General features: G+C 39.6%; 2 protein-coding genes across 3 annotated transcripts in view; both read left to right on the forward strand.

Moving 5' to 3' along the window:
• The window catches only part of LOC121645030 (phosphatase and actin regulator 1-like), a 47,640-nt gene extending 34,260 nt beyond the window's left edge, over positions 1-13,380 (forward strand). For both annotated transcript variants that reach the window (XM_041993303.1, XM_041993301.1), the window contains exons 6-12: positions 411-610; positions 968-1,124; positions 4,747-4,802; positions 5,857-5,918; positions 7,998-8,138; positions 10,080-10,156; positions 10,268-13,380. In XM_041993303.1, the coding sequence (XP_041849237.1) occupies positions 411-610; positions 968-1,124; positions 4,747-4,802; positions 5,857-5,918; positions 7,998-8,138; positions 10,080-10,156; positions 10,268-10,283 (709 nt within the window). In that variant the 3' untranslated portion in view covers positions 10,284-13,380. The remainder of the gene's footprint in view (positions 1-410; positions 611-967; positions 1,125-4,746; positions 4,803-5,856; positions 5,919-7,997; positions 8,139-10,079; positions 10,157-10,267) is intronic.
• A 2,185-nt stretch (positions 13,381-15,565) lies between these two features.
• The window catches only part of phlpp1 (PH domain and leucine rich repeat protein phosphatase 1), a 52,169-nt gene continuing 40,779 nt past the window's right edge, over positions 15,566-26,955 (forward strand). The window contains exon 1 of the mRNA XM_041992043.1: positions 15,566-17,501. Within this exon, the coding sequence (XP_041847977.1) occupies positions 15,893-17,501 (1,609 nt within the window). The 5' untranslated portion in view covers positions 15,566-15,892. The remainder of the gene's footprint in view (positions 17,502-26,955) is intronic.

Below are 26,955 nucleotides of genomic sequence, written 5' to 3' on the forward strand. Positions count from 1 at the left end.
TTCACCTTGGTTTGGAATTAGACCGACGGTATAATGTTGCATTTCTCTTCCTGTTGTTCAGAGAATTGCACGGCATTGCAGAGGACTGCACTATTTAGGTTCTTTGTCTCATTCAGCTGGTTTTATACCGTATATCTCCCCCTCCCTTTATACCTGGATTAAAAGCTCACTAAGCTATCATTACGTTCTGTACCATAAGCCAGAAGCCCATTTATTGTGTTAAGCCACTTCCAGTCTCTGGATCGGAAAGGTTTGCTCTGAATGCTCTATCAGTAATACTATTTGAAAAAATAAAAATAATTGGATATACAAGCTTATCCCTTTTGGAAATGATATGGTCACAGAAATATAACATTAATAGCCAGATTTGGGTCAAAACCTTCATCATATTTGTTATTTTCACTCTTTAGCTCTGCTTTGCATGGGGGTGTTCAGTGTGTTCCACTGGATAGAAGAGAAGTGCCATCAGTGATCATCGACTATGAGGATGACAAGGAAAACATGCCCAATGAGTCTGACTATGAAGATCTGCCCAGTATGTACAAGGATGAGGAGGATGATCTGGATGATGATGAGGATGATGATGAAGATGATGACTCTATATTTACAAGTAAGTCTCAGCTGATACTTTACTAGATGTTTTTGATCTTCGTAAAATGGTTGTAAGATGCATTTTATGTGAAACTAAACACAGCAGCTCAGAAGCAGTTCTGATGCCATTAGAGGTTTTTCAGGAAGTAGGCCTTAAAAAAGGCAAGAGCTAAAACTGAGCATTTTTGGCACAATGTGATAAGAGGTGCTGCAGCAATGTGCAGTATTAGAAAAGTTTTGCATTTTTTTAACATAGAAGCATGTAGATTTATTCTAGAAAACCCCCAAAGTAAAATTGTGAACTTGCAAAATAGCACAACATGATCTCTTTTACTTTGTGCCTATTGCTCTTCACATATTTGGTGTTTGGCTTTAGGTTCCCTGGCTCAGAAGGTGCTAAGAAAAGATTCCCTGGCCATCAAGCTGAGTAACCGACCATCCAAACGAGAGCTAGAAGAGAAAAACATTCTGCCCATGCAGACAGATGAGGAGAGACTGGAGTCGAGGCAGCAAATAGGCACCAAACTCACCAGGTGAGACATACGGATCTTTGTTATAATCTTGAATGCAATTACAATACATGTATGATGGTTGGGCTGTGTATTTTTACTGAACCAAACACATTTTGCTGTAAGCACCCTAACAACAGCTGACTGGCACCTGCAATGACTCTTCTCAGCCAAATTGTGACTCACTCCAAAACAGATGTCTCTCCCCTTTTATTTGTTCTTTTTTGGGATCTTTTTATTTTTTTTATCCTTACATTGTTTTCCTTTCCAACATCCAATAAGGGTACACTCTTTATGTCGTTAAAAGAGAGTCTCTGAAAATGGAGCTGACCTAATTTCAACAATGCACCCTCCCCTTCTTTTGCTTCTCTTGTCTTTTCTCTAGTGTGCTCTCACTATCACTATCTCTCCTCTTTCTTCCTCCTGCCTGACTTCCTCCCTCGCTCACTGAATCACCACGGTGATGCATGTGCCAAACTATCTCCACCTGACTCCTCCACACAGCAGCACCACGCAAGCTTTTTCTTACCAGCAGTCTTTCATTCTCACACTGCATTGGCGCAGTATGTACAAATCATAGGAATTTGAATGCACAGCTTGGGGTTATAAATGAGAATTCGAGTAGACTTTGTTTTTTAAATTTGACTTTCATAGCTAAATGAAGAGAATGTAATGATCTGCTGCAAGGAGAAATGATCACTAAGCATGAGGAAAACATGAAAGTCATCATACAATAAGATATAAGATGTCAGGGACATGTTATCATCAAGAGAAACTGGAACGCAAGCCAGTATTCTGCACTGTGACTGGAACATAGTGCATGTTCCCAGAAGGCCTGCCTACTTAGTTGTCATGCTCCCAAAAAGCTTTGTGGCGGTATCCTTAGCACAGTGTCATCTAATGCACACGTTTCATTATCACCGTCTTTTAACAGCGACATTGTGTCTTGTAATACGGCCGCTTGTGCCAGGGTAATCAGAACTGAATGTAATAATATTTGAGGACATGCTGACCTCAGCTCAGTGCTGTTGCCCTGATTCTCTGGGGAAACCGTGGGGAGTGCTGCCCAGTGCTTCAGCTTTAACCTTTGAGAAAGAAAGCAGATCAACACCAATCTGTCTTTGGCCGGTTTGATATTTCACTGACTTGTACTGTGTGTCTGTAGACAGTAACTTTGTTCTTTACTTCCATGTCAATGCAGCATGCATGGTTAAATCGGTAATGATTACAGGCTTTCATTAATAACTGGATACATCAGATGCTTTGTAACACAGAACCATCTCAGAAGATGGCAGTGGAAGCATTTGGATAAGGCCCCTTTTTCTCCATATGTCATCTTTAAACACAATATTTGGGGGTGTACAATATTAGGAAAAATTTACAATGTCATACAATATCACTGCATATTATAATACCAATATGATTTGTGACATACAGTAAATGAATGCTTCAATATATGGTGCTAATCTCAGGTCTGTTAATGAGGACTGCATTAAGATTCTTCACCTATGCATGCTTGTTGAGTATAGAATATGCAGAAAGGCAGAACTTCCTCTAATAGCCTTCATGCAGCCATGCTTGTCCTATTTTAGGTCAAATACCTTTGTGTTTTGTGGTTGTCATTGCAGTACTTATATCACTGCATGCTGATGTTGCAGTAATGATAGTTTCAATATATTGTTCAGTCCTCTAAACCTCCATGTAGGTATTTGATACATTTTTTTAACAATTGTATAAGACTGTTACATTTTAAAATATTGTAAATATACTCAGGTTCCATGAAGCTGTGCACTTTTTAATGAGGCATAAATGACTTAATGCAATCTTGGTTGTGACAGATGTTGGTTTAAATTGTTTACCACTTTTATGGATGTTTGATTTTTACTGACATGAATCTGACACACAGGCTTAAATGAGAGGAGCAAAGCTAAACTTTGGGAACATTTCCTGAATAAAAGAAATAATAGTACAAGATGAGAAAAGACAAGCATCTCGTGTACCAGTGCAGTAGTTTTTTGGGGCTGAGCAGTTCAGGCTTGGTGGTCATATCAAACAATAACAAAAAAATTACTGGTCTAGTGGTGGATCTACTTTCATTTAATCCTTGCACAGGGCTGTAATTTTTTAAATGAAAACATTTTGATCACCCTTTCAGTTTTTACCTTGTAAATCTTTTGTGCCACTTAAAAATGCAGCAGATTGGAGGTGGTCTGCTCAGTGCTCTTAAGCTGTCAAAAAAAGCCAAAATGATTTGCTTAGCTTACATGTGTGTCGTAGATATGTGAGGAAACCTTTCATGTGGCCTTTAAAGGTTTCACAGTCACATTTACTTCATGCATTATTACAGGAGAGCAGAGTCTTGAAGACTGCCAGGCTTTTGCAAGCTTTAATTACTGCATTGCATCAGTGGCTTGTGACAAGATGATTGATTTGGAATTGATCATACCAGAATGAGGTTTTTTTTTTTTAAGTGTACCTGTCTGGATGTCATGAGGCAAGATCTTGCGTCCAACTTTTTCTCAAATGCCTCATTTTTTTTTTTTTCAAATTTCCTCAAAATATAGGATTTATCTTGTTTTTGTTCTGCATCACAAAAGTGTTGGATTCAGACCTTCTGACATCTGAAGTGTGCAGAATTTATTATCCATATAAACTAATGTGAAATGTTTGGATTGTGACTGTTATACTTAAAGTATCTATTAGAAGGTGGTTGAATTGTGACTGTAAGGGTGCAAATGATCAACAATAATATGCTAATATAATTATATAATAGCTTCAAGTTATATATAATAATAAATATAGCTTGAAGCACTTAAAAATGACTGATTTAATATTAAAGTTATGCAAATAAAATTCTCTTTATAACATAATACCAACAGCAGTTTGGACTGTTGACATAAGACAGGTTGGGTCCATGGATTCAGGCTATTGACTTCACATCCTGACTATATCATCTGCAGCCTCAGTGAAAGTTTTTTCAGATAAGACTACATCTTTTTAGTCTTCAGCTGTCCGGTTTAGGCAAGTCTGTGCCCACTGCAGCCTCAGCTGTCTAATATTAGCTGACAGGAGTGGAACCGACATGCTCTTCTGCCACTGCAGCCCATCTGCATGAAGGTTTCACATGTACATTTTGAGATCTTTTACTGTGAACTTGTCAAGAATTGTTAACTGAAGACTAGAATCCTTTCTTTGAGGCTGACCCAGCCTGTCCATCCTCCTCTGAGTGCTGTTGGACAAGGTGGCAATGCTTTCTGCAATACTTGAGCTCATTGAATGCTGTTGTTTCTCTCTCTCTCTCCCTAATCTGAGAAAACCCATGAAAGCAGTGCATAAATTATGATGGTTGTGAATTGGTTTTTCCAAATAAATATGACAGGTCAAAATAAAATAAATCACTTCTTTTTTCTATTTAATTTTAGTAAGATGGTTGATGTGATCTTCTGTAATTGGATCCTTTTTTGTATTTGTATTACACTGCTGTAAGATGATTCTTTTTTTTTTTTAGTTATGATTAATAATATAAGTATTATAATAAGGTTATTTGTATTAGAATTAGAGTTTTTATCAGTTGTTGCCTCTGTGTTGCCTTGCTGAAATATTCCCTTTGGTTATGTGCTGACGATGTATGTATGTTTCTCCTCAGACGCTTAAGTCAGAGACCTACAGCAGAGGAACTAGAACAAAGGAACATCCTCAAACGTGAGTCCGTTAAATCTATGTATCTAACATGAACTCAAAAGCTGCAAAAGTCAACTGAAATGTGATTTTGGTTTGACGAAAATATGTGCTATTGTAATACTGCATGAGTCCACAGTTAATGCAGTCTCTTATGCACACTTAGTTTATGTGGTTCAGCATGATAATGTAGGAGACACATTTATGTGAGTGGCATACATTCCTCCCTTTATTCCTCCTTGGTCTGCCCTTTCATGTGAAGCAGGCAGGCAGCAGGGCTCCCTGAGAAGTCATGTCCAGAGAGACATGGTTTCTTAACTCGAACACATGCATTATCAGAGAGAAGCAGTTCTGTTGCCTAGGACTCTGCAGCTCTCACATCAAAGACTGACTTACCAACAGTCCCTGCTTTCCCAGAGGCTTCTGTGTGACAGGCAGTGTGCAAGAAAAAAAGCACGAATCAGGGACAAGTCTGTCACTCATGTGCTACAATACCAAGATTAAACTAACAGGACTTTATTTTTCAGAAAAGAACCCTCTGGAATTCAAAACTATAAATAGTTATAGCAAATCATGTTCAAGGACAAATGTGGCCTTTGTAGGAAAGCTTTTGTTAACATAAGCAGTATCCCAGTGTGGCCATTCTTTATTCTTTTCTCTGTCTTTGAGATGCTCCTCTGACTTTGATGTTTTTGTCGTTTGCATGCAGATTAAATCTGTACTAGAGCACATATATTAAATACATTTAGGACGACAAAACCTCATGTATTACCCATTTAAAAGAAATACAAGTTTGTTCTTAAATGGGTCAGTCACTTGATTATAAACATGGACCCGATTAACGAGGGAGAACTTGAAAGGAACAAAACAATCATTCTCTCCCCACACCCATTGCTAATAGCATTAAACAGCCATAATTGAAACTATTTTAAGCTGTGAGGAACTTATCCAGTTTAGTGTGAATCTAATGAGGCATATTATGCAAATAGTGTGTTTGTTCCCCTTCAACATCTCATAAACATTCCACAGAGTCTGCTGTGTGCCTGTACTCAAAATATACCACTTTTATCCTTTGCAGCCCGAAATGAGCAGGAGGAAATGGAGGAAAAAAGGGAGATAAAACGAAGGCTGACACGAAAGGTGAGTCCAAAATAGCTCCAAAGGTGCAAACCCACACTTGTTTTTCCAGCACCTGAAGGGGGGTAAATTTCAGGCCAAGATAAACAAACACCATGACGGTGACTCATCGGTAGTGAGAAGTTAAACCTAGTTTGTTAAAGGACTGGGATTGTACTTCTCAGGTTTCCCATGGGAGACACCGATGTCCTTGTTGCCCTTGCTCTTTCAGCATGTTGCCTGCCAAATCTTTGACCCCACAGGGAAGTGTTGAGTATGTTCCTCTCACTGTCAATTAAAGAGTAACACTTTCGGTTTACCTACAGAGACACTGCTCATCAGAAAAAGCTGTTAGTGGACCAGCATGTGTGGAATAAATAAAAACAAGATAACAAACATTCTCAGAAATTTAGAGGTTACCAATTAGTTCCATTTATAAGCATTTATAATGGAAACTTTCTATTTTTATTTCAGTTTTACTTATATACAATCAAATCACAAGATAAGGGAACTTTTAGCATACTTTGCATTTAAGATAAAGAATGGTTCAAGAGGGAAATCAAACACTTTCCTTTCAGCATACATGACAGAGGTGAAGAAGAAATTTCCAGGACAAAAACACTCTGGGGAGGCAGTGAGTTTTTAGGACCAGTTGGGGTAAAATGAGAAGAGAAAAGAGAGAAGGGAAAAAAAAAGACATGAAAAAATGCTTATTAACAACAGATGATGGGCTGCTTGGGCAGAATAACAACCGCATATCAGACATGTGCGTGTCTGGAGAGATACCACATTAAAGGACATACAGAAATTAAAACGACACAAAACACAGAAGTGACAAGACACAAAGTTAGTGACATGTGAGAGTTGCATAAATATTCAAAGACAAAAACATTCCTATGCACGTATCTATGGCTAACCATAAAATAATACATGTTAAGAGGAAAGCTGCAGTGCAAAATAGTTTTTCAGCATAATTCTGACATCACAATAAACAAAATTAGGAGCATCCTATTTTAAAGTAGACATTCTTAGAAACATGTTTTTGTATGGGTGAAAAGACATATCCCAGTCAAAAATAACTTCCAGGTTCCTTATAGGAACACATAAGGCCAAGTTAATGCCATCCAGGATAACTATGTCTAAGCCCCAAACTTTTTAAACCCCATGCCAAAATTTTAAGATATTGGAAATTTTTACTTCAATAACTGGTTGCTAATGGAAGAAAAAGGTGATTAAAAGATGGTACAAATCAAAAGAAAATACATGTATTTTAGTGAAAAGAAAATTAACTATCAGCCTTAGCGCAGAATCCCGTAAAAGTTTTATTTTTCCAAGCAAAATATTTCTACGTACATGACAGTGATTAGCTGAATATGTTACCATTTTGCTAAAGTCCTCTGAATGATATACAATTGGAAATATCATGGCAGAAACTACCAATATGTTCTAAGATTAACCAAAAATTTCACTAAATCAAACTAAATGATGTTCTTGTTAAATTAATTATTTTTTAGGTCACAGATTTACATAAAAATGCCTCTATGCTTTATTCATGATGCAGATTTTTCTATAGATTCAGCATTGAAGTTCTTTTAATTAATAAATGTCTGTTTATTTATGGGGCGGCATGGCTCAGGGGGTAGAGTGGTCGTCTTGTAGCCAGAGGTTGCTGGCTCGATCCTCGGCCTGTTGAGCTCATGTCGAGGTGTCCCTGAGCAAGACACCAAACCCCAAATTGCTCCTGATGGGTCGTGTTTGAGCGCCTTGCATGGCAGCTTCTGAGATCAGTGTGTGAATGTGTGTGTGAGTGGGTGAATGTGATGTATATTGTAAAGCACTTTGGTTAGAAGCACTATATAAATACAGACCATTTACCATTATATAGTTGAGCTCAGGTTTTATGGCATTAAAGTGTAATATTAACTGTATTTAACAACCTTTTTCCAGTGAAGAGGATGTTCAGGGACTTAAAAGGAAGGCACTTATTTAGATGTCCAGAATGCCAGAGCAGTGGGATCTTGAGCTCTTCTCTTTACATACTTGCACAAGAAGTAGTGAATGTCTTTCTTTTCTTACCATAACTCTTTATTTCTTATGTTTCAGCTGAGCCAGAGGCCCACTGTAGAGGAGCTGAGACAGGCCAAAATACTCATCAGGTTCAGTGATTATGTTGAGGTGTCAGACGCCCAGGACTATGACAGACGAGCAGATAAGCCCTGGACGAGACTCACAGCAGCTGATAAGGCCAGTATTACTTTGACTAATCTGGTTAAACTGAGGTAATCTTTTAATTTTCTCAAGATCTCTCCTTGTCTGCTTTTAAAATTTTTCCAAACAGTATTAAGCTCCTTATTTCCCTCATCTATGATTCATATGACGCAACCCGTAACCCAAGAGAGCCGGGTAAGGGGGCTATGTTCCTCCTGTCTTATAGTGGCAAGTTCCACCTCAGCTGTTTGGTTTTCTTTTGTGAGTCAACACCCTGAAGCAGTCCTGCTGCTCACTGTCCAGTGAGCTGTGCCTCTGATTTCTTTTAATGAGTGCTAGACTATTGCTGAGCACATCTTTTGCCTACTTTGTTTGGATGACGTGGCTCCAAGCACTCCAGGTCACACCTGAGGATCATTCATGTGAAAATCAGAGGGATTCAGCATTTTGATTACGCAACAACCTCCCTTACATAAGAAAGAGAATTGGATAAGCCACGCCTCAGGCCCCTTGACCACAGCACTGCTCTTCAGATGTGTTTTCTTTTCCAATTTCTTCCATCCGACACAGCATTTAGTTTGTTCTGTTGTCATCAGAGCATCTTCCCTGAGGCTGAAGATGTCCCCTTGAATCATGCTAAATAATAAAAGGAGTAGCATCACCTGTCTGTGCTGCCGCCACATGATATTTTAGATCGGAAGTTGGTTCCCCAGGCTTACAATTTTATGTCCTGAAGCCTTCCAATGCTCCAGACAAAACCACAGAGATGTATTGATTTAGTGGGCATTGTACCAAATACATATGCATATACAGTTACATCTTCCATGGGAATCTGCTTTGATTTGGGCTCAAAAATCTTCCTGGAATAGGGATTATAGATGAGTCGAGGCCTTCTTGTATAACTACAGTGTCCCCTACTGAAATAACCAGAACACTACAGGCTTTATTTCCAGTGTTTTCAAGATGTGATTTTCATGTTGAAAATGTGTACATTTTAATCTAAAGACTGTCATTTCCAAATAGAGCTTTTATCCTCTTAAAAAAACACCATTACTAAACAAGGCCAAAGTTTTGAAATCTTGGGTGATCTCATCACAAGGCAGATGTCAGATCACAACCACAGGACCTATAAAATGGATCCAAATATTTGGTGTTTTGCTCACAGCATTTGAGTTTATTGTTGCTGCAGAAATTAATTCAAATGAATACACTCATCCAGTATATTTGGACATGATGCATGTTCTCACAAACAACTAGCAGAAAAGTTACTAGCAGAAAAAAAACAGTGCTCATGAGGTGACATGTCAGTTCAGCTGGTGGGCTTTGAATGTGGCCCAGGAAGCATTTGAATTTATACTGATGAAACTAAATGTGGCCGCATGCATCCTGGAATGTGTACGGATTGAGTAAGTGGATTTTCAGTGTGACCTGAGTTCATTTACACCTTCATTCAGAGTTGGTCAACTGTGATTGCATCACCAAAGACATGTTGTGGTCAAGTGTAAACAGCCCCCAAGATTATGCAAAAACTACCCAGTGAAATATCAAAACACCTGGTGGAGCGGTGACTTACTGGTAAAAAATCTTGTCTGGATCTGGATTGCATTTTACCTATTTTTATTTTTTAAGAAAAACTGCATTGGCTATTGTAAGGGATTGCACTCTGTGTTCTTTCGTTTCCATGTGTTCAAACCAGTGTAAATCTATAGCATCAGCACTTCATTATGATAAGAAACACAATATGTTGACCAACATCACACTATTTATGATATTAGGGCTGTTAGTTGTCTCATGACAGAGAAGTTTAGGCACTTGTGTTGTGAAAAAAGAGAGCTGAGCAGAATCCTTCATGGCCTTCAGATGATCATAAATAATGCATGAAGCACATTGAAAGGAGGTAGATTTGGGGCTTAGAGTCTGCAGTATGTGTGTTAAGCCAATGCAGCTTCTCTAAATCTTCTTATTTTTCCTCTGCAGGCAGCTATAAGGAAAGAACTCAATGATTTCAAGAGCAATGAGATGGAAGTGCACGAGTCAAGTCGCCATTTAACCAGGTAATGTGCAGAAGAATGAGCTTGCATGTGACCATGCATGCTTATGAATTAAAACTTTTATGAAATGTGATACAATGTTTGAAGCATAACTCTGTATGTTTGTGTTTTCAGGTTTCACAGACCATAGTAGACCACCACTGTCTCGAGCGGTGCCGGACCTGGCGTTCCGCTCCACTGAGAACCTTAAGTGCTGGACAGTAAAATGGTGCCCGTTTCTACAATAAGGCCATGTCTTCTGAAATGCCTTTCAGGACCCACAAAACTGAGTCAGTACTACACCACAAGATGCAGACACCCACTGCTCCATCCACTGTTGTAGCACATAATGACTCTAGTTAATTAACATTGCCCCAGTGAGGAATTCGCTCAACTTTCATTTAAACCTCTGCTGAGCTCCCAGGCCGGTGCTCAGTTCTGTGGTGACTGGACAGTGGAAGAGTCTTCATTTGGAATTGATTGACACTTGCGGCAAATCTACTTTGGTTCGTCAATAACACCAGTGGACATGTCTCAGTTCCCTTCATTATCCCGTCACCTTGGACAAGGATGAAGAATTGATTGTTCTGATCTCATTATATCAGCAGAAGATCCATCTTCAATGCACATGCTGGGATTTTGGAAATGGTTAAGAGTGAGAGGAAGGAAGGAGGAAGGTCACGTGCAATGTTTTTTTTTTTTTTTTTATTCTTCTGCTTTTCAACAACTATAGCACCCCCTGGAGTTTCCTTTGTGTCAATACTTTGTAGTCCTGACTTCTGTCCTCATCTGTGCAATTCTGACTGTACCAGCAATGCTGACATCTAAATTCTAACTGTGAATTTGAGTTTGGGAAGTCCCTGCATTCTCAAAATGTACATTTTGTTAATACTGAAGATGGAAAGTTGCATTTAAAAAAAAAAAAAAAGGAAAAAAAAAAAAAAAAAAAGATAATGCTTAACCAAGTTTGAATCATTTCAGAGTCATATGCATCTAATATAACAACTGCAGCTCTCAGAAATGCTCTGGTTCCAGAGTGTGGAAAATATTATGTTCATATTAATCATTCGGTTTGAATTATTTTTCATTGAAGCATTTTAGTCCTAATTAATTTACATGCCTTTACACATTCCAGCACCTATAACGTTGTTGCTTTAACAGAAAATATCAAGAGATGACTTTACTTCTTTGTCTCTTACCTTTTTGAGTGAATATTTTTTTCTTCCAGCGTATGGGTAATGATCTTGGCATTGAATTACACACTTTACTTTTATAGACGTCACTTGAGCTTTTGACAAAGCAATACCCTTTGTTTGTCGAGAAAAGGCTCAACTGCAGGTAAATTCCTACCACTGTTTTTTTTATTTTAACTGTGCATATACACAATGCCCGTACTTCAGGGTTATGAGTTTAATTATTATTTTAGAAAGGCTTTACTCCGGGGAACTTGTACCACATTTTTTTTTTTCTCTTGACTGAGCCACCAAAAAAATCTGCCTCTTCGACAGCTTTAACAACACGTTCTATTGTGATCTGATGACACTATCATTGAGTATGATGCATTCACAATTGAAAATGATGGGCACATTTTTTCATATGTTCTCTGAGTTAGCTTTTCTGAATATTTTTACTGCTTAAATACTTTGCACTGTTAAGCTTTTTTTTCTCAAATATGTAAATTATTGTGGAATGTCTGAGATGTAATCCTCTGACTGATCCCCCATCAGTATTTTAATGCTCATACTTTAAGCTTTGTGTGCACAGAATATTTTTTATCATTTTTTACTGTATTACTTTTAAAGTTGCAAATGAAATTCAGATAAAGAAGTTTAGTTGAGATAAAAGTAGATGCTGTTGGCCATCTACTGTAATCAATATGTCTGCACAGGAGTGTATGTTCTCCCTTATTTTCAAGGTATTTATCAGTGATAGACTTGGTGTTGGATGACCCAGTAAAATCAGGGAATAAACAACATAAAATAGGTTTGCGCTGCATGTTTTGTACGTGCTAAAAATATGGGTGTTGGTGTTTCAATTGGTTTTTCATTAAAATCATTACACTAATCGTTCTATTACTCCTTTTGGAAGAATGGATCTAAATTTCATTGGGCCATCTCATCACAGATATTTGGAGATGTGAGGTGTTTTTTGTGTTAAAACCAACTGCTGCAGGATTCAGGTTTGTTATTTTTAATCATGAATTCTGGAAATTTAGAGACTAATAGGAATGAATTTATACAAATGCAATGAATACAATTTTCAGCTATAAGTAAGAACCTAAGCCAGTAGACTGAGCATGACAATTTTTATTTGGCTGAAATAGAGGAACATGAATTCAATAATCTTTCCTTTCACATACTGGCAAAGCACCTCATAGTGGTCCATTTGTTTCCCCTCATTTTCTGAAATGCAGAACAACCATGTAAGGGACACATGATTTCAAATAAAATCCATTTCTGAATGCATTTAAAACTTGTGTGCACAGTTTTTCCTTGGTCTTCAGTTTATTGCACACTTCAGTGCATCATCAGTGTAAATCACTGCACCTAAACTTGAACTCATTTCCTAAAAGTAATCCTATGTGTGTGCAGTAATGATAAGTTGCTGTTGAGCTATTTTGTTCTACTTACAGAATACTGAGCCAACCTCCACCTTATGTTGAGTAGGGGTGTAGATTTAGATGGTGTGGTAAAGGACAGAATGGCTGAATTGCCAGTCAGAAAATTTGCTGCCACTCGTCTTTTTTTTTTTTAAATCATATTTACACAAACTCCCCATAAAATACCCCTGTATACTGTACAATGGAGGAAATTTGGAGTGAAAAAGCAGATGAGGTAACACAATAAGTAAATCTTCCTGTGGAAGTTGGCTGCTGACGCTTTATAGCCACTTTAAGCACCCGGCTGCTGAATCTTAAGCACAAATTCTTTGGCAAGCTATCATATTGCTCTCTGAGGCTGTTCAACTAGCAACTTGTTAAGACTAAAAAGAATGGACCCCAATTATGCTGCTGAATGACAATGATACAACAAGGATTCCAAGTGTTATACAGATGAGCCTCTGCTTTAGTAGTGATGGACCCACTACTTAGGGAAATGTAGTGGACCAATCACTGAAATGCCAAGAAAGGGAAATATCCAGGGACATAATGATTACCAGAAGAAATCTACTTAACTTATGTTAGCTCAGATAAGAAATAGTAAATTTACACTTAAATTTAGATAATGACAAGTCAAGAATATTAAAAATTAATGCATTTCATTACACTGTTCACAGACAACATGGTTTATACACTATGCAAGACAATATTAGCGTCATAGAGAACACTATGGTCTATTCTCCCTACATAGAGTTCCAGAGGCAGCATGTGAAATGTGCTGAGATCTGTTCCAAAGGTGGAAAATGGGGATTTGTTGAACCTGAAAAGCACATTACTGACCTGGCATCTGTATTATTCCTTATAGTGTTATAGCCTTATTACAGTGGTTGTAGGTTGTGGAATGATAGACATTAATCTTCCTGTATGTTCTTCTGTTTAGGCGAACCTGGAACAAACCAGTGGCTCTGTTCATCTGGGGTTCAATCAGCCATGGCATTGTGCAGACATGTGAGATAGATATCATTTTGTGGTCCCTTTATAGCCCTGGACCATGAGGAGTGGCTAGTAGAAAGTAAAACTTTATCGTGATTGTTTTCTGCTACAAACCAGTGTAATGGAACATGTGAAATAATCATTCCATTTCTCAAGTATGTCCCTCGGTGAACAAACAAACTCACTGGCATCAATGTGAACCATTTCCATTTGGAAAAACGTGGAAGGGGTTTATTAAAGTCTGAGTGTTTAGATAATGCATGATCAATCTTAAATCATGAGTGAATTAAATCTGATTGGGGAAATATAATATGAGACTAGGACATAATGCACTTATCCCATTTCAAACCAAGGAATACAAGGTATTTACTTAGCCAGCTGAACAAAATATTGTAGTTTTAATAGAAAAATAAATGAATCGCTGTTTTTTTGTTGTTTTTTCAAAGGTTAGCTATTATGCAACCTGTACATTTGGCACATGTGTACCCATACAGTACACTAGCTGTTCATGGCCTAAAACAGGACATGAACTTGTAAGTGCTAGCTTCCTCTCAGAAGTCAAAGCCATGCATGATAGGTTAATTAGTGATTTAAATTTGCCATGGGTGTGAGAGTGAGCGTTCACAGTTGCCACTTTGTTTTGGTTCAGTGAAGGATTGGCAGCACGTCCAGGGTGTCTTTCCTTCTTGATGTAAACTGAGGGCCTTGCTACTTTCTACTTGATAAAGTAGGCATAGCTAACACACAGTTTGGTGCCCAGATGGCAGAAACATAAAAGTACATGATGTATAACAAACACAATTGTTGTGATGCCTTCTTGGCCAGGTCAGTCTTGGAAAAGAGTTTTAATTACAATGTCCTGTCATGTTAAATAAAGTATAAAACAAATCACTTGTCATAGTTATTTATCTCTCTCTCTATATATATTGTCAACACACTGAAAGGATGAAAAGTTATGTAAACTTTATAATAGAAAAAATGGAGATTCAAAGTGATTTTAGACAAAAAAAAGAACTATTAAAGCTTTACTTATAATTTATTTAACCAATATTTGAAAAATAGCAGAGCTCCTCTTGGATCTGACAAATCATTTAATTGAAACAGAAAAGTATGTTTATAAGAAAACTTCCTTTTAAAAAAAATCGTAAAAAAAGGTTTAAAAAAACATTAAATGAAATCATACGCCTAAGCCTCAACAAGAAATGTTTTACTCCACTAGATGGCAGAAGATACAACACAATAAGAAGCTGTACACTGAGCCGGCCTATGTGGCCTTGTGAAATGGCGTCCTGATGAGATGGTGTCGAAGTTATTTCCATCACCGCCACTAGTCTAAAGTAAAGACATCAACAGCCAAGTTTAACAAACTTAAACGACTTTACCGATAGAAAATAACCTCCCTGTTCAGAGTTATTTGTTATTAGAGTCCTAATTACGGTGAGTTTTCCCACACATTCAACAGCTGAGACTGCAAACTCGCGTTCGGACCGTGGGAACTACTTTATTTTAGCTTTGTGATAGGCTAATTCATTGTCACAGGTGGATATCCACCTATATTAACCTTGAAGCACACAAACGAGGACATGCTACAGCGGTTAAACGTTGAACATTTTATAGGAGCTATGTTTACGCCTCTCCTATGTTCACCGCCTCACTTAACCGAAACACACGGACATCTTATTGGGAAATGTATTTCTCGTAAAGTGTCTTTCCAACAGGAGCAGATGAGAGACTCTTGCTAATATAAATACAATTCCCACAATTCCTCGCGTTGTTGTTAGCGACCCCATCTTGTGTCCTCCTCATGAATATATATTAGTCAGTATTTGCGTAGGAGGTCGGCCGACGTTCATTTCATATTCTATCAGTGTATTTTGGTCCAAATGGGACGCACGATAGAGCCACGTCTCCGCCCTGATCTGTCCTTTAGCGCCCTGCCTCTTTCCAGCGAATCAGTAAAAGGTTTTTTGGAGCAGCGGTGGGGAGTTTCAACAGGGAAAGGAAGGCAAGAAGTGAATGACTACTAGAGGAATAACTCAACAACACCGCCCAGTTGGCGGACATTTATCACGGTGGTCACGTTTTAAGGCTTTTAAATGTAGAGTTTTCAGGTATAACCTGGTGCGCTCCGTTATTTATTTTGAGTGGGGGACTTTTCATTTGCAGAAATGGAAAGTGTGCAGGCTCTTGCTGAGGATGGAGCGTCAGATGGAGGCGCAACCAAGTTAATGAAGAAGCCCAACGGACTGTCTGTCGCCCGGGGGACTCCAGCGGATGATGGCGGTGGACGGTTGGCACCCTCCCGCGTAGAGGCAAAGAACGGTAATAGTCTTTTTCATTCCGTCTCCACGGCTGGGTCTAGTGCGTCAAACCGAGCTGTGGCGTCTAATGGCCGGAGCTCATCCAGTAACTCCAGCTCTCTTCTGTTGAGACGGCGGCGTTTGAAGAGGAACCTCTCCGCCGCAGCTGCACCCACCGCCACCTCAACTGTCACTGCCGCCTGCAGCGCAAAGATGAGCTCGGCCCTGTCCTCTGCCTCTCTACATACTCGGAGTCTGGATAGGAAGACTCTCTTGAAGCACCGACAGAACATGCAACTGCAGCCCGCAGATCGCGAGTGGGTAAGAGCGGATCTTCACCGGGGCTGCATACATGTAAACGATAGACTGACGTCTTCATATCCCAGGCCGGTTCTTTGCACTATGGACACCACAGCCGGCGAGATGGCACTCCGACTGAGTAAACTCTGCAGCAAGTCTAGCTCTGTTATACGCTTTTTTGGTAAAGATAACTCTAAGACCGACCAAAATGGTAACTGCAATATGAAGTATGACTATAATGATAATTCAAGCAAAGTGAAAGAAGACTCAAGTGAAAAAGGCAACCACCTGTCTCTCCTGGAATCCACAGAATTAAGGGGCCATCCGAGTGACAGGTTGAGACTGCTGCTCATGGAGAATGCAGCCGATAGGCAAAAGCAACAGGACATTGATGGAAAACTTTTCACCCCAGAATCAGAATCACAAGACAATATAACCTGTTCGCTATCAGACTTAAATTCTAACATGGATACCCCTAATGATGATGATTTGGAGCACAGGAATGGCATGGACAGCTATGGATTGAACTCGGGCTCAGATGTAGAGAGCAGTGCATTTGATGACCTGAGCTCTGGGGCCCGACTTAGTGAACACAGGGACTCCCTTAGTGATGATATGATTCTGGGAACTGAGGCATCCATCCTCAGTCCCTCCTTTGATAGTGCCACAGAGGGCAATGATATGTACGGAAGCTCATCAGATGAATTGGAGCTTGACTGTCCTGTGTCAAGTACTGGAATGGACACCATTTCCCAACACCACACTAACGGCATCACTGCCGTCACTGCCAACTACCAGCAGTGTCATTTGAATGACATGCCAAACAATATCGGACAAGAAATCAGACTCAACCCACACAGTCTCGGCAGCTTGCCACTCAGCAGTAGTGCCGGCTCATTGTCAAGAACCTGTTCTGCAGGTAATACACCTGATATCCAAGATCCGGACTATGGCCAAGGTGCTATAAAATCAGAGCTGACAGCACACCACAATTCTGATTCCAGCCCCACACTCTATGTTCAGCTGCATGGTGAAGCTGTGAGGAGGCTAAGTCCAGATGAGAGGCCTTTGCAGATCCAGAATGACTTTCTCTTTAAGCTTGGATTTAAGGACCCTTGGAGAGTTCAAGAGGAAGGGCTTAACACGGAAATCGGCTCCTTGTTACGTTTTTATGCAGGTAAAAGAAAACAAACATTGAGCTAATTTGTGATTTAATGTTTCTCCTCACTCTGCAAGCCGTTGAGGACTTCTTTTTATGCACACACTGAGCCTGATGTTGTAGTGCCTTAACAGGTTGTCAACCTGTATTAGAATGAAATCCGTGCATGTGGACAGGTGTATAATATAAAAATTATCATATTGCATTAGATATTGGCAACAAATTATTTTAGTATCTGCTGAGGCAGAATAACATTTTCACATGGGGGATGAACTTGTTCCTGCTGCACAAGACATATATTGTTATGGTAATTTAATTTAAAGGGTTATTATTTAACTTTTGATTGTCTAAGCTTTGCCACTGTTAAGGGCTACCATGTTTAAGTTTGACTGTGGTGGCATGAGTAGGATCGTGGTTTTAAGGCTGTTGGTTGTCCAAATCTACCTTAAATCACTGTCATCCTTTAAAATTTTTTTCTCTTTTTTCCTTCTGGCCTGAACTGTCATTGTTGGCCTGTAGCAGCACACTTTGCTCCCATGGACACGCATGACATTGCCACAAAGCCATCACCAAAACTTATGGTGCTCAGACATGGGGGCCCTTTCCGGCTTTTGCTCCATTATCATCTAAATGAAAAGCCTGAATGCCTTTGTGGTTGGATGAAGAATAGGGGTGGGAGCAGTATGGCTGGGAGGACCATAAACCCTCTCTGTGGACTCAGTGAATTCTGGTCATTGAGATGCTGCACAGAGATGCTGCTTGTCCTACTGGCATCCAGCATGGCTACTGTCACACTAAATGCCTGCCAAGCTGGACTAACGTGCTCTTCCAATGCTCAGGAAGTCCCTTTCTTCACTATGCCACTGCCTCCAGCACTGCTGCTGTTGCTGTTGTGGGAAGTGAAATTGGAGGGTGGTGAAAAATGTGAGTCTAATGAAGATGTTTCAGAAGCAAATGCTGGATGTGTATTGTGGAAAACAGACTGTATTTTCCTGTCGCAAGGGGTATTGAACTAGAGGTTATTCGACAGGAAGTTAGAAATGGCCTCATGCTCACATTCACTATCACATGTGCTTCATGACCTATCTTGCTCTTAAAAGAGTAGCTTACTTGAGGTATTGATGGAATGATTTAATACAGTTGCCATCATATGGCAGGCTTTATGTACATTCATACTGTGGCTCCTGTAGGTAGACAGATGTGCATTTAGAGGGACAAAAAAAAAAAACATAATTGACCTTATATTAGTCTGTACAGTCAGCTGAGATGTAGCAGCAGCTGCTAAGGGCGGGCAAAAGAAGCCCTAACAGCCTTCATCCCATGTGAGACAGCTTAACTGTGGTCACCTGAGCTCTCCTCTAGCTCCCCCACAGCCAGGAGCACCACTCAACACCCAGGCTGCAATCTCCATAAGAGGCCTAATTCTCATTCAGCAACACGTAGAAGGACAGTGAGCAGCACTTTGGTCCAAACAGGCACTGTACAGAGAAAGCAGTGCTAATACCCCTGTGACACGTCCGGCTTGCTCCTCCGTTGTTTCCTTATGCGATGAAGGCATGTAAGGAATGTACGCTAGCTCCTCTAGAATGTCAGGCACGTTTACTGAGAATGAAATGGAAGAAGGGGGTGTGGGAGGCAGGTTGTATGAGGGGATAGTTTGCTGACACATGTTGAGCTGACTTTGAATGGTTGTTCCCCTCAGATAGGGGAGATAAGGCCGGCCTCAGCTGACTTACTGGCTGGCTCTAAGGCACAGCTGCCAGAACTGTAGACCTCAGTCATTCTAAGGACCTTTTTGCTTGCATGCCTGTGCACGCAAAGTGGCCTTTGATACCGGAACTCCAGTATCCAAACAGTGCTTTATTGCTTAGTTGCTCAATAATTGCACTGTGCAATTTCAGTGGTAACCTAGATATTAAGTTTGTCAGCAAGGCCAAATGTTATATTGTATTTCTGATATGTGTGACAGATGAAGTACTTAGCATGATTTGGCTAGCAGGAGAATGATGTGAAGAGGCTGTTAAGTGGAAGAGTTGTCATGGTACATCATGACAGATCCTCTAGACAATGCAGAGACCAGTTTGACTTTGAAGGGGTCAAGTCATGCTTTGAGTGCACCGACTCTGCAGTGGCCAGATGAGAAAACACACTTTGCCCAGCTAGACTCACAAACACATACACATGTACAGAAGGCCGCTTAGATCAAAGGGCCGCTGTCCTCTTTGGCAGACTGATGAGTGATCCTTTCAGAGCTGCTCACACAGGAGTCTCTTGTAATTCCCAGCCAGCTTTATTAGAGTTTGAGTGGAAAGAAAAGGGTAAAAAGGATACAGACTTCTTTAATCAATAAATGTGCATTCTGTTGCAGACTAGCCCAAAATGCCACAGCGCTAAAGAAAAAGTCCACTTCCTCTGGAGACTTGGGGTTTTAAGATGTTTTTCTGTCTGTACACCAAGTCACAGCCATGGTTTAATTGCCCATGTAGGTAAAAGTACAGGCTGCAGGTCAATATTGCTTTGTAACAGCTTTTGCTCTGGTGTAAAGTAAATTTAAGTCCAACAAGTAATGAAAATATATGTGCTTTGATTGTTGGGCTTTTTTGTGTATGTGTTAGTAAATCTGCAAGAAGAGGAAATGGAATAATAAAAAATAATACACACTGGCCAACTGTTAGCATATAGGCAGAGGAGCCAGAGTTCTTAAAGATACTATTGGAGCACACTAAATTATTTAGATTCATTAGCCAACTCAGCTTTTTAAATGCACTGGTCTATGCTCTTCAGTATATCAGCTACTTTTTATGAGCTTCTCTAACATGTTAAAGTTGACATGTGGACCATTCAGTGCTAGTTTGACATATCTCTGTGGGCATATCACAGATTCACTTTGCATAAAAATTCAATTAACTGCATGGTACCTTGTCAAAATCCCCAAGTTTTGATTCCAAATATGCTTTTAGAAATTAATTTCCTCAAGATTACAATTGTGTGCTAAACATGTTTTTCTTTCCTTTCCTATTCTTTAATGACCAATGCCTCAGAAATTTGTAGTTATTCCCACTCGATGGAGTCAAAGTTTGTACTGAATATCAGTGCATTAAACAAATGCAGCGTAAAGCTGTGGTTCATAAGCAGAAACTACACTTTAGTGTAACAAGGTTTTGCTGCTGTGTACTTTATATATATATATATATATGTATATATTAGGGATAGGCATTTTAGGTGATTTTTTTTTAAGTCAATTAGTCATGATGCCATCATGACGTTATCAATAATGGAATGGGAAAAAGTACTTTATCTACAAAGGGAAGTTGTAAAACGTGTATGAGATGTAATTTGTATAGTGTGTGTCCATAAACAAGTGTTTTTTACATTGTCATATTTTTTAACATTGTGTGAGCTCTAGTGTCCTTTATTGTCTAGCAGGTAGATGAGAAAGTGGGTCTGGGAGACGTCGGGATCGAATCTGGTTTGGGTGAATTTATATTGGCTAGCAGCTGCTATGCTACATGAGCTAAATACTGCATCCACAGGAATGTTCAGCAACCACAGATTTCTTCATTATTTCATTATTATGTCTTTCTGTCTGTTATTTTTTTCTTCCTGTAGCAACATTTCTGAGGGTTTAGTAACCATGCTGCTCTGGTCTGCTGCCTCCACTATCAGTGAAATCTCTGACAGAAACAGCAAGTAAACCTTCTGCCACTACACCAACATCAGGAGGCGGAGGAGAGATGATTTCTCCTGGTTGAAACTGCAGCTAGCTTAAGGCTTAGTTCCCTTCACTTTACCCACCAGTGGTGAAGCAGACGCGGGACTCTACTGTAACTAAAAGAGCTGTGTGGTGTCTCTTGCTAAAGCTGGCAGCAAAAACATTCAACCCTAAACAGGCAGTTTTGCACAGCGACTTTCTCTCCGTTGTTCCTCCGTCCCCTTTCCCGCGGTTTGTGTCTCTCCTTTTTTTTTTTTTTCTACCTATACTTTTTTCTACCTATGTTATATTTATTAGACATCTGTCTTTTACGATTTTGTGAATGTGTTGTTGATATTTCAACTTAGCTAATAAGGGAAATAGCTAGTTAAAAGAATAAAAATCAGATACAGGGCTCAGGAATTTTAAGTTCCTTAAACTTGATAGATAATTTTGCATAAAACTACCAAGAAAATCCAGGACATGGACTTGGATGATTAGGTGAGTTGGCATGGAATGACCCACATTACAAGCTTTTTATTAAATAGAAATTGGTTTGAAGATTTGATGTGAAGTGAAAGGTCACTTGGATATACCAATGTAGAATATTGTCAAGGTATTAATTCCCTTTTAGCTCCCTGTCGGTTTATATGTCATCAGTCAGGGTTGCTGGTAGTTGGACATGGACTTGGATGTCAGGGTTGCTGGTAGTTGCTGGTAGTTGGACATGGACTTGGATGTCAGGGTTGCTGGTAGTTGCTGGTAGTTGGACATGGACTTGGATGTCAGGGTTGCTGGTAGTTGCTGGTAGTTGGACATGGACTTGGATGTCAGGGTTGCTGGTAGTTGCTGGTAGTTGGACATGGACTTGGATGTCAGGGTTGCTGATAGTTTGAGCATGTTGCGCTCAGTTGTAATCGCTTTGTTTTCTGCAACCAAGGTTAACTTGAGGAAATTGTTTATTCAAAACTAATTTCACAGAATGAGGCATTTTTATGTTATCTGCTATACAATGTTTGTAGCTTTGCACATTTGTGGGAAAAATAATGCATAATTATAATGTAGTGATAAGAATGGTCGGTTTTTCTAAATTTCTTACCATGCACCTTTTATTTAACATGTTTTCTTTGTTGCATTTCTCAAAACAAATAAGTTCATGCTTCGTGGTTCACTGTTATTGAAGTGCTTATTTAGAAAATCCAGACAATAACTTTAGTTTATTGCTTTGAGGTGGCACCACAAATCCACATCTAACATTGCCCTGTGTTTCTGAAGAATCTCCAAAGCATCTCTACACAACATACTATATTTTTAGGAAGCTATACAGCATGGTCCTATTAAGCTCTTTCAATAAAGAAGTGTTGTTCATCATTAAAGCTGAATGCTTCTCCATTATGATCTTTTTTAATGATGTATAACTAACATTCATAATGGATGGACATCTATTCCCCTCTGTAAGAGAAATAAAAGCATAGTTATAATTTATATTTACTGACTTATGACTTGGATTTCTTATAGATTTTTTTTTTTATCAGAACACGAAACCACAGTTCATAAGCAGATAATAGATCTATTAGTAGTACACAATGACTTTTCGTGGCAATATTTCTCACAGATTCAAAATGTTAACATTTTCAAAAGATTGATAGTTACAGGTATTACAACAAGCTTTGTGAAATTGCACTTCAGGACTATATCTTTGCAGTCTTACCTTGGGGACTCTCAAAGGAGGCGGCGGCCAGTGACGTGATGACTTAAAAGACTCTGCAGGGTTTAAAGGCTTAATGAAGCTCCCAGCTTTCTTCAGCAAGCTCTGTGACAGCTATTAAGCAGAGAAGCACTCACTCTGTCTTGTCTGTGCCACGTTGCTCCCTTCGTACAGTCATCACGCCAGATTGCTCCCACACACTCGTATTTCAATGAAAACAGTTTTCAAAGCCAGAATAGGCTGTAAGTTTTTAGCTTTGTGTTGCTGATTTCATGAGCAGTCACTGATCACCCTGATAGCAGCATCCCTTCCAGTGGATTACTTTGAGTGAATTTTGTAATGCAAATGATGTTTCACTGCAAAAATTTTCAGATGTAATATTCAAGTGTCACTTTCACTTAGAGCTACTGAAATTCACCACTGCATAGCATCATCATGTTTTAAAGGCTCTTGGAAGATATTTTGCTCAAGTGAGCCACTATGCAACCTTATCCACATTTACATCCTTGTCAGCTAATGGTCTTTCTAAATAGCCCACTGTAGAGTCATTATGTAATTGTGTAACCAGATTTCACACGTTCCAGAGCTCAAATCCAATACACATGTGCCAGCGTGCACTGCTGATGCTTTTTTTAATTGTGTTCCCAAGAGAATAAGCAAGCAATCAAACAACATATTTATGTTTTTTTGCATCTCTTTGCATGCAAACCATGCATGCAAAGTTGGTCTTAGATAAAATGTGATCATTTTAACCTCAGCAGTTAGCTAGACATGTGTGCCTCTGAGGATTTGCACGTGTATCTACTGAGGCAGACGTTAAGAGGACTGTTTTCAGCTTGTAGCAGTTAAAACCAAGGGAACTGTTTTCTGTCTAATATACGTAGATTGCCTTCTTGGCTGACATCCCTCCCCTTCTCTCCTCTCACACCAAATCTTCCTCCCTCTCTCAATTTCTCTCATCATTGATCCTCCTCCCTCTCCTCTTGCTATCTTTTCTCCTCCTCCCTCACACCATCTGACAGTTTCCATTTATCTTCCCATATCTCTACCTTTCCTTAGTTTATTGCTTTTCATTCCAAGAATTACTAGTCACTTTCATAACTGTGTTTAAAAAACAATATAAAGTAAAACAAAAAATAATAACAGCCACAGGTTTAAGGGCACTTTAAAGCACCCATTGCCACAGCTTTTGCTGTGTTTGGATGTATTTGCTTATATTTTTATTTGGGTTGTACCCCTTGTGGTTGTTGGTTTAAAGAATAAGGAAGTTTACAGTGAAAACTTTCTGCAATTTATGGTAAGCAGCTGAATCTGGGTTGAGCAGTGTCAGTCTGATATGTCACTGCTGTCTGCAAGCAAGCATATCTAACATAGGAAATTGGGAAAGGCAGTAGGGAGGAGCAGTGGCTTCTTCTGCCTTATGGGAGAAGTATAGCCTCTCAGCTGTCTGTCAACCTGCCCTTGCCAAATGTTCCACAGAAACCTTGCTGGGTTAGAGCTGATGATGCCCACAAGCAAAGGCAGTGAAAAGGTTCTCCCTTCAACAGGGTCATGGAGTAGGCTGACTGTCCCCGAGCTGAGCACCAGCCCCGGCCCTGACCACATGCATGAGAGAGGATTAGAGACAAGCCAGCAGGGGCTCACTATCCACAGCTTTGATCAGCAGCAGCACAGCCTAATACCAGACAACATCTGCAACTCTCAGCATTAAAGAGGCCCAAAAATTCCGATTAGGGAACACGAGGCCCTGCGTGCCTCCTAATGTACAGGACAGAACTGTGTCAATTCCTGGATGGAAGGTTTCTAAATACCACCACTCCAATGATGCTTACACTGATTTGTTTTACCAAGCCTCGGTCTCCTGAGAGGGAGATTGGCATTTTGTATCTTAGCAATTCAATTTTCTGTAACAGTCACTAAATAAATGCAAAAGATAAGATCAGTTTAGTTTTGGGGCGGCTTTGTATGAAATATTTTGTTGTCAGAGCCAACAGTGCATTTTTGGTTTGTCAGAAACAAAAGGCCATGCAGATTATATATTTTCCAAACACCATTGTCAGTGAAATTAATCGAGGCTGTCCGTAAATAATTGTTTGTGTCATCTGGATGCAGCTAGATAACGTGTGTTTGGCTGGAGTTTAGTTGTTTCTTTAATGGTGTGGAACAGAGTTGGTGATATGAAATGACCTAGTTTAAAGTTCACCTCCCTCAAATAAGGCTTATGTGTATGTGTGATACGTCCTTCTTGGCAAGGGAGTATAAGATAAAGGCTTGAAAATTAACTAATATAGGACAGCCACATCCCAGGACTGTAGGTTACAAACTTGCTACTTAACCCTGTGGCACAGAAGTTTCATTAGTGTCCCTGGTTAGGACCACCTTGCGATACAGGGACAAAAATGTATAAATGCTGGGACAAGGCCATGACTGATTCCAAGTTTCTCCCCATAGCTCTATTGCTCCATTTTCAATCTTGCAGGAAGGTAAATACCTATTTTTGTTTTGGAGATCAAGCAGTAATGGTCATTTAGCCATGCAAATGGCCTAAAATCTTCGTAATGAAGGGCTAGATGATTACTAAACCTTGATTGCTAAAACATAGAGCACCTTACCTCTGCAAAACCGAGGGGTAGAACCCAGGGGGAACTTTAAATTTGGCCCAAGACTAAAGACTAAACCCTTGATCAGGGCAGGCAAAGATGATAAAGACCAAGGTATTTCCTAAATTTAGCCCCAATATGTGAGCTGTTTTAAATGTAAATGTTAATATGTTGTTCACAGCAAGACAAATATTTTACATATAATTCACCCTATTATTGACATGGTGAGATTTAGCCAAGCCCCCCAAATCAAAACAGATTTCTTAAGAGCTGCAGTCATGTACCAAAAAAACAAAAAACAAAACAAACTTTATAAAGATGAAGATTATAGCAGGGTTGTAATACTGTATTGCATTAAAGTTAACAGCTGCGCCCAATAAATTTTCAAGTCACTGTATATAACAGTGGTGTGCATGAAATCTGTCAAGCTAAAAGCTCAGTTTCAACCCAGAGACACCGAGAAGACATCACTCCTGCTGGTCTCAATCATTAACGTGGCAATTTGCTTGGCTCTTGCTGTTAGCTGTGCAGTTTGATAATTACCCAGATCCTGGAAAAAAGTGGAGCTGTCACCTGCTGTACCAGGAAGTTAGCTGTCACCTCACCACGTGCTTCTCTTTTGGATTTTAGTCACGTGCACATGCTACTCTTGTGGGATGAGTCCTATTCTGTTTCTGCTTGTGGTGTTTGTCACATAAATGTTGCATTTTTTTTAATTCCCATGCCACCACCACTCACTTTTCTATTTTTCAGTGTTTCCTAGTGTCTGTTTCACTGGTTAAAGGCTCTCCATCTTTAGTTTTCTCACCATCACTCCCTCTTATTGCCCTCCCACCCTTGCACCCCTTCACCCTCCTCCTCCCTCTCCCTCAGTGCCACTGTGTTCACATGGCCCCTGCATGTGACACAAAGCTGAGCCAAAACACCCCGGATGCCCGTTTCAGCCCTCCGCTGTTCCAGACCTTGTTAAATTTTAAACAAAACAAAAGAAAAGAGAAGGAGGGAAACTGGGAAAAAAGAAAAGAGTGAGCACGTGGGGCCAAGGGAATGTGCAGCAACATCACAATCTCATTCATCCCCCAGTTCTGTCCCCCGTGCATCATCAGGAGAGCACAGCCTTTAATTCTTGCGCTCTCTTTTTCTCATTCTCCCCCTTTGCTTTTCTGGTGTGAAAGTCCTGCTGTTGCCTTTTCCTCTTTTTTTCTCTGCTCTGAACTGAACTGATTGGAGCTTTAAACACAGATCTGGGGTCTGATTGCTTAATGGCTTGTGCTTTGGTGGGTTTAAAGAACAACTATATCTGTAGATGCTGTCCTCTTGAACTAATTCCTTTTCAATTACCCCAGATGCTTTATTAATGCAGGAATAAAAAGATGGCAGGATTAGAAATCATAAAATTCACTTAATTTTTTGCTTATGTTCTTCGGTTGTATCAATGTACTCAAAACTGTATATTTTCATTATCAAAGGGAC

This window comes from Melanotaenia boesemani, chromosome 8 (assembly GCF_017639745.1).
Source record: "Melanotaenia boesemani isolate fMelBoe1 chromosome 8, fMelBoe1.pri, whole genome shotgun sequence".
NCBI classification, from domain to species: domain Eukaryota; kingdom Metazoa; phylum Chordata; class Actinopteri; order Atheriniformes; family Melanotaeniidae; genus Melanotaenia; species Melanotaenia boesemani.